This window comes from Humulus lupulus, chromosome 7, assembly GCF_963169125.1.
Source record: "Humulus lupulus chromosome 7, drHumLupu1.1, whole genome shotgun sequence".
Taxonomy (NCBI): Eukaryota; Viridiplantae; Streptophyta; class Magnoliopsida; order Rosales; family Cannabaceae; genus Humulus; species Humulus lupulus.
The window spans coordinates 36,309,172-36,317,989 of record NC_084799.1 but is presented as its reverse complement, the minus strand read 5'-3'; the positions used below and the strand labels follow the sequence as shown (position 1 = coordinate 36,317,989).

Genomic DNA, 8,818 nt, shown 5'->3' with positions numbered 1-8,818 from the left:
TTACATTAATATACTTACGGATAATTTTATAGTAGGGGCATAGAAAATATCTTATCGTATAGTCATTTTCTATTTTTGGTATTTAGATAAATTATAACCCAAATATTTTTACATGACAGTGTATATTATAATTATAGCAGATATCCCACAAATTTTGAGGAAATTTCGAATAATTTATAGCGCCCAAACCAGAGTTCAAACAGTCTATTTTCCACTCGTATAAATTTTTTTAGTCACGCATGCAATTGACTGTTTGAACTCTGATTTAAGCACTGTAAATTGTTCGGAATTTCTGAAAAAATTTGTGGGATGTCTGTTATAACTATAATATGCACAATGATTAAAAAAACAATTGAGTTATAATTTTTTCCAAATGCCAGAATTAGAAAACGCCCCTACGGTAAGGATATTTTCTATGCCCCTACCAATTAAAATTATCCCTTACTACCTACCTTGTTTTGTTTTGTATTGAGAAAATCTCACAAAAAAGATAAATACTAAATTAAGTGATTTATTTGTTAAATTATATATATTGTACATATATTATTTTTTAAAAATACATATGTTATATGAAGAATAAAAATATATATGTACATATTTTTAAAATTGTAATGTATCTAACTATATTTTTTTAGGCAACTCTAATTTTTTAATATGAGAGGATAAATTTGACAATTTATAATTAGAATGAATATTGAGAAGAGTATCAATGCCGACCTTATATTAGATTTCCAATCTCATCATTTAATTTCAAATTCGTGTGTGACATATAAATTGTATTTTCATTCAAAAAAATATTATGAAATTAAAAAAAATGCTCATTATTCGTTTTCTTTCCCTAATAAATCTTATAAGTACACATATTATAGTTGTTCATTTCTCATTGTGAAAGCAACATTTTTGCAGCTGCATATTTTCACTATATATTGTCAAAGAAGATGATCACAACATGAAAATATCACTGTCATTCCTCTCTTTTAGACTACGATTTATGTACCTTTTCTCACTTAAATTTGGCCTTCTAATGTCCATTTTATAAACTATTAACACAATCATTTACATTTGAAAATTTCTAAAATTAATTATTTCTATACATCATCTAACCAAATTAGCATGTGAATATACATAAAAAGATTAGAATCATGTATATAAGATTCCTAATATTAATCAATAGGGTAGATTCCTTTCCAAAAATAAAATAAAATAACATCCTCTGAAAAGATTCTAATTAATAACAATATTATAGAAGCTGAGGAGATAATGGTTGTGGCATCATTTTCAGGTGTTGTTAACAGAAATTAAGTAACACATATATTTATAATTATAATCATTTTGCCATGGCCAAATATCTATATTAATTTAATAAAAGAGAAATATACAAAATTGAATAATGCGTTCTAATACTGAATTTTCATAGTAGTTGGAGCCAGAGAGAAGGGCTGATTAATTAAGCACGTAATAATATAACATATTTTAAATTAGGCAAAATCCAATAATAGGAATCTGATCCCACAAATCACAAACGACGGACACACATCTCCTTACTAACTTTATTATTAACAAGCTCTCTCATATCCCCACTCCAACAGTCTGCGGAGAGGAGACCATTAATACAATAATGAACTATTTATTAACACTAAATTTTGCAAAACGACGACAAAAAATTAATCTTCTTTTTACCATATCAAACACTTGGAGGAATCTCTACGTTTAATATTTTATTTAAATTTCTCTTAGCATGTACATATCCTTCTTCTTCTTCTTCTTCTTTACCGTATTTGTATATACAATACAAGCCAAGATTTAAATTTTAGTTATATAAAAATATTGATTTTTGGAGCAAATTAAAATTAAAGGTGAGTTTTGGTTTTGGTGGAGAATGAAACAACTAAGATTGTTTTAACTTATTGGTTAGTTGAAGTATTAATAATGTAGTTTGACTAGTTAGTGACGTGAGTAGATGCAACTAAGTTAGACAGAGCAGTCGTTGGGTTATTTAAAACCTCTACTTTTATTATACATATACTCCCACAAATATTTATATATATTTATATTTATATGTGTACTTTTGCATTTACTTAAACCATTAATATTCATTCTTTTACCTTTTTGACAAAAAGATTCCAATCCACGATCTCACACGAACGAGGGGGCTCCAAACTAGATTCCTATTCCTCTCTCTTTCTCTCTCTCTCTAATAATAATAATAATTTATCATGAAAGTTAATTTTTGAATCTCCATTTTGGTGAGTTGAAAAAATTGAGGAAAATTAAAACGCGAGAATTTTTTGTATTTTGAGATTATTACAAATGCTCCAAAATTAGGTTTGCATTTTCTTCTTATCACTTTCCAGTAATTTGATTCTAGATTCAGGATCATAGACTAATAAGAAGGCCAACACAAAGTGAGATTAAGTTCCATGGTATATATGGCAAGGAAAAATGCTTATCAATATATATACTTTTTCAGGAATAATATAAAATACTTTATATTTTGATTAAGTTGGATGATTCGTCATTGCTATGGTTTTTATTTAATATTCTTAAAATTGCTTTCAAATTTCAGTTCAAAAGTAATATCGATCACTAACTAAAATTTTATTCAAAATTAATATATAAAAACGACAAAATACTCAATAATCAAAATTTAAGTGAAATGTAAAATTGAAATGACTATTAAAAAAGATGTTTTGCCAAACTATTATATTTTAAAGTATCTCCCACACAAAAATATATTTTGATATTTAACAATTGCAAAATAATTTTCATGATGATAAATATTGAGTGCTGTCGAGAATAATATTAATTTACAATTATTTTGTCAAGAGTATAGTTAAAATGATCTAGTTTCATTCATTATAATAGACTTAAAAAGCAAAAAAAAAAAAAGGTGGTTTTTTTTAATATTATATTCATTTGTGGGAAACTTAATTACATATATTCTTTTCTTTTGGGCTTTTAAATATTATTATCAAATGAAATTTCTATCAACAATTTTCATTTTAATTATTAAATTTTAACTTAGGATTTGATTTACATATATTGATTAAAATTAAAAGGGAAAAATAAAAATAAAAATTTTCGTCATATTTTATTTATTATATTGTTTATTAAAACCATAATTTGATATGAAAACAAACAATTTTTTAGTCATATTTTAATTAGTTTTTAATAGGGATTTATACAATATTTGCTTTGAAAAATAATACTATTAACATATAGGTGACCCTAATCACAAGTCACAACAAAAATCTATATAATATACAATCATAAACAACTTCAAAAAGAAAAAAGAAAACTAGAAAATTATACGGCCAAAGCTAGAGCTGAATATTCATTAGTATTTATTAGTAGGGATGTAAGAAGCATCCTTAATTAACGAAAATAATAGACTAGACCAAATAGTCTAGTCCCTTCCATCTCTGACAACAATATATTTCACTAATTCACTTTTATTTCTTCCACAACTATCTTCCACCAGAAAGATGAACTACCAGTACCCACATTTAAAAGAAGAAAAAAAAAAGCAGTAAAAAATGAGAAAAAAAAAAGATGCATTCTTCAAGTTTGGTACTTATTTCTCCTACTTCACCTAATATTTATCTATTGGATTCCCTGTATTCGATCCACAAGTGTCATTCCTTATATTTCTTCCTCTTTATTCTGTACTGGACCCTTTTTATTGTTTCAACCTATAAAGAACAAAAAACACCATTAATTATCACTATAATAAGCTGACTGTGCTTAGCAGAGCCAAGAGGAACAAGTTCAACACTTTCTTCAGTAAGTCCAATCTTGAGGAAGACCCATCTCGTTCTGGTGCTGGTGCTGGTGCTGGTGCTGGTGCATGGCCGGCGCTGCCCTAGACTGTCCCTTCTTTTGTGAATATTTATTCCCATTTCTCTTTGAGCTATTAATAATAATATCTGAAAAATAAAATATGTAACCAAGACCAACTTGTTCATAAAAAAATGTAGAAGAATAGTATTTGCACAGAATAAGATTCTTTTTTTTATTATTATTATTGTAATATTTTTTGTGTGTGATTACGTACCGTGTTGTTGTACAGGGAAGAAATCAGTGGTGTTTTGTCCAGACATGTTATTATCCATCCGGTCAAAGTGAACTTTCAGTGCCTGCATTACTTTTGCTGGTATTAAAACTGGTGAACATCCTGAGTCAAAAAGAAAAAACAAATGGTTAGAGTTCTTCGAATCATGCCACTGTAGAATTTGTTACACATGCCCCTAAAATAAAAAATAAATAAAATGTCAACCCTCTTCTGTATAGCGAAAAGGGGTTTTCTTATTATTTTTTAAAAAAAAAAGAAAAGAAAAGAAAAAGAATATTTGGTTAACTGAACAGTTTGCAAAAGGACCAAACTCCACACAAGTGAGCACAGGTAGGAAAATGTAGTTATTTCTATAATTAGGAATACCTATACCATCATAATTCGTTTTAGATCCAAGGTCACAAGCCGACACCAAAAAAGACTACATTACGAACCTGTAGTACTAATTATCAGAATATCAAATATGGGATTGGTGATACTCCACTTTCAGACCAACCAATCCCAACGACTTGGGAACCGTAACAAAAATACTCCCTTTAACGTCTATTTTTAAAAAAAAAAATCAAATAAAATATAATTTTAAGAATAGAACTACTTATGGGATCGAAATCTAATCTAATCAAATTTCATATCTCTACCATGTTCCAACTATTTTTAAAATGACACAAAATAGAAATTGAAATGATGTGACATATTATAAGTGAGGAATAGGTGACACATCGAATTTGGAATATGGGACAAGTAAATTTTGTTCGAACTTAGTATATGGAGTATTAATAATAGTGACCTCTCTTTTTGCGAGACTGTGATGTTTCGCCCATTACACCCGGTAAGAATACTCCGGTCCCACTTGACCCACTTGCTGAACCCGACCCGCCAAGGAAAACCGCCCTCATACCCGAACCCATTGGTTGCTTCTGCTGAAGCTGCTTCGGGTTAACCGGAGAAACCCAAGGGTGACGATTTGGAGTTGGTCGGTCCTTTTTCACGAATGGAAGATGGTGATTTTGCTCTTGATTTAGTGTTACTCTCTTTCCTGAGCTTTTTTGCTTTGGAATCAGCTCTTCTTTCAGCTTTCGGTACTATACATACAAGTACCCAAAAAAAAAAACAACTATTATAAAAAATATAAATGATTATTGAATCTTCAATGAATAAGAATACATGGGTTACTCTCTTACACGAATAGCTTGAATTTGATCAATAGTTTGAGGTTGGTTACGGCGAAATCCTGAAGTTGTTAGGTTTGAAGTAGGTAAGCTCTGATTTTGATTACTCGTCAAGTGTTTCGACCCTTCGTTGCTTATATTCAAGTCTTCCAGCTTTGATGTTATCTCGAAACTGCTGTAATCCCAAGGGAACTGCCGTTTTTCGACCACGGGCGTTGGCTCCTGAGAAGACATTTCTGGGCTTCCATAGCTCGACCCTAACAGCGACCAGGCCCCGACGCGCGTCATATTCGAACCCCATCCCCTGAAATCCCTTGTCTAAAACAATAATAAATTTCATAACTTCGAAAGAGAAAAAAAACAGAGTAATAAGCTAAAAAAAATTGAAGTCAATATGCGCACGCACCTTGTTCAGCTTTCCTGGACTACTAATTAAGCCAGGGAAACGACACCGTTTGTCATCGTCGGGATCAAACAAGTCGTGAATCATCTGATCACGAGTCAACTCGGCAATGCAATAATCGTCTTTCTGGTCAGTCTCGGATTGATCGGGCGAAGAACTCACCGGCGAGGAAAACCCGTTACTGGAAGACTGATCATCAAAACTATGTTGCCAAGGCTTTGAAGGGTGGAAGCCTAATATTTCTGAGAAACTAAATCCGTCGTCATTAATGTCAGAGAGGAGGAACTGATCAGAAGAGGAAGAAGAGAGCAATAACTCCCCACCACGGTGTAGGTCAACAGCCATCATAATAACAAAACTTGTTTAAATTCACCAGACACCAGAAAAAATAAAAAGTTAAGCCGAAAAGTCAGGTGGGGTTTTGATGATATGATATTATGATCACCACATCACACGACACCACTACTACTGCTCCGATAAGAGTGAGTTTAGAGATTAGAAGAAAGCTTTTATTAAGGTTTTGAGTGAGGAGAGGAAGAAGGGGGCCTAAGAAGTTAACGTAGGGACAGGAACAGAGAGAGGGGTGGGTCCCTTGGCTATGTCTGGTTTTTTGTGTCACAGATAGTTGGGATAGTTGGGTTTGGGTGGTTGGCCGAAAACTCAAATTGAGATAGCAAATAACATACACACAAACGCAATAGTAGGCTATTGATTTTCGTGACATAAAATTAGTAACAGCCAGATAATTATAATATATTGCTGTAAATGTAATGGAATAAATAGTAATTAAATTTGTTACAATATTTTTTATACGAATCTAGTTATATGATTTCTAAATATACAATTAACTTTTTGATTATCTATATAGATTATAATTTGTTAATAATTATATGTGAGACTTATACATTCATATAAGGGGACATCTTATTTTTTTATTATGTAACTTTTCCAATTATGTGATGCATTAAATCTTAAAAGAAAAATCTTATTATATCTTTAACTAAAATTGACTAAAATATACCACTTTAATCGTTAATTTTATTTATAATTTTTTTGGCTTAGTGATTACACCCAAATTCTAATTAAACTAAAATTATAATTTTTTTCCTATTAAGTTGAGTATTTATAATCTTATAAAATATATTCAATGTTACAACACAAAAATAAAAATAAAATTTATTATTGAAAAATTCATATAATACAAAAGTAAGTTTATTGTATTTTTTAAAATTATATTTTCTTAAATTTATATATAACATGGTATTAAATATTTATGATTTATTTATTTTATTAAGAAAAATTTAAATTTATCATTTAAATTTTAAAACTAATATATGAAATATATAAGGTGTATAATTATAAATAAAGAAATGTTTAAATATCTAAGATAGGGTGTATATTAATTTATGGGGTGTAAATGTAGCTCCCATTCACATAAATATAATATTATTTAAAGATGACTCGCTTATTTTAGATAAAAAGCAAAGAAAATTCACAGGGAATATGATTTTTTTTTATCAAATAATTTTTTTTATGGTTTTTGTAAAAAAAAAAATTTAATTCTATTTGTATTTTATAATTTTTGGTATATAAAAGATATATTTTCAATATATATTAATAATTAAGGTATGTTTATTATATATATACTTATATATTTGGTATGAATTACAATTACCATATTTAAAAAATAAATAAAACACATTTTTTAATCTTTTTTTATGATTGTAAAAATGATAAGAAAAAAAATAAATCATTTTAAAAAAAAAATCTCTAAAAAGTAATGTGAAACCCAACTATTTATGTATGATGCATGGAGTGAACATTAAGGATATCACTTTCCTAGGAATTAAAAAAATACAACTCTGTTATATTTATACTACTACTAAATAAGATAAGTTTTGCACTTTTATATTCTCATATATATAATATATAGTAATATTACCTCATACCAAATCAACTCTTAAAATTTAAGATTACACAAATTAAGTGATAGAATAAGCTTTTATAATTGTTGGTAGTGGGTTTTTGTTATATTATTTATAATATAATGTTTAGATTAAATAATGTGACAAAGTGTGTTACATATTGTAACATAATGTATACGTGAGTTACATTTTTTGGATAGTGTAATATCCAAATGTGTAACATATTTGAGGTTACAAAAGTAGTTACAAATTTGTAACTCCCAAATATTACCTAATAATGTGCATATTTGATATTACACATTTTGATTTGAATTTGTCAACACTACTACAAAAATGACTTTTTAGGACTCGCAGTTTTTAGGACTCGCGGGGCGCGAGTCCTTTATTTTAGAGCCTTAAAAAATTGAGGTTTTTTAGGACTCGTATTGTGACTCCTAAAAAGTTTTTATTTTTATTTTTAAAAAATTAATTTGTGGGTTTTGAATCCGGCGGCGGGGCTCCGGCGACGGTGGCGGCGCCACCATTAAAAGGTGGTGGTTCGGAAAACAAACTATTGGGTTTTAAAGCCCAAGAAGCAAGGAGTATGATGGTGGTGGTGGTTTAGCTCGTGGTGGCTTGAGGTGGCTGGAATATGCTCGAAAAGTTTGGGAGAAACCCATGAACGACCGAACTTCAAGTGCTCCGTTGAGAGCCTTAAGTCGCGCGTGAGGTCGGCATCTCCGGGGGTTGGGGGTTTCGGGGGACGGCGCTTCCATTGGACCGGCGCGTGGTGGTGGCCGGAGGTGGGACGGCGGCGTTCAGCGGTGGCACTTCGAGAGAGAGGGAGAGAGACAAGGAACTTTGGGAGAGAGAGAGAGAAAGAACCGAGGAGAGGGAGTGAAAATGTGGGCTGTGTGATTTTTTTGGTTTTTTTTAATATATAATAATAAAACTTTTGTTAACAAAAATTGGAGGGAATTCGAAATTTTTCAAAATTCAAAATTTTATGATACACATAAGTTTTTAGGACTCGCGAAGAATGTTTTTAGGACTCGCAACTCGCAATGCGAGTCCTAAAAATATTCTTTTAGGACTCGCGCGAGTCCTAAAAGTCCAGGAGGTATTTGTTTAAAAAAAAAATCAAACTTTTAGGACACACATAATTTTTAATTCTTTAAGGACTCGCAACGCAAGTCCTAAAAGGTCTAGGAGACTTTTTTAGGACTCGCATTTATGTGAGTGTCCTAAAAATGTGTTTTTGTAGTAGTGC

At 30.2% G+C, this 8,818-nt stretch overlaps 1 protein-coding gene across 1 annotated transcript; it reads right to left on the bottom strand.

Moving 5' to 3' along the window:
- Positions 1 to 3,321: 3,321 nt before the first annotated feature.
- Positions 3,322 to 6,270, bottom strand: LOC133791162 (uncharacterized). The gene is made up of 5 exons (XM_062229081.1): positions 5,648 to 6,270; positions 5,254 to 5,559; positions 4,860 to 5,154; positions 4,055 to 4,174; positions 3,322 to 3,926 (listed from the first exon to the last, which is right to left on the bottom strand). Exons 1-5 carry the CDS (start codon positions 5,990 to 5,992, stop codon positions 3,781 to 3,783), a joined length of 1,212 nt encoding a protein of 403 aa, XP_062085065.1. The 5' UTR covers positions 5,993 to 6,270; the 3' UTR covers positions 3,322 to 3,780.
- Positions 6,271 to 8,818: the final 2,548 nt, after the last annotated feature.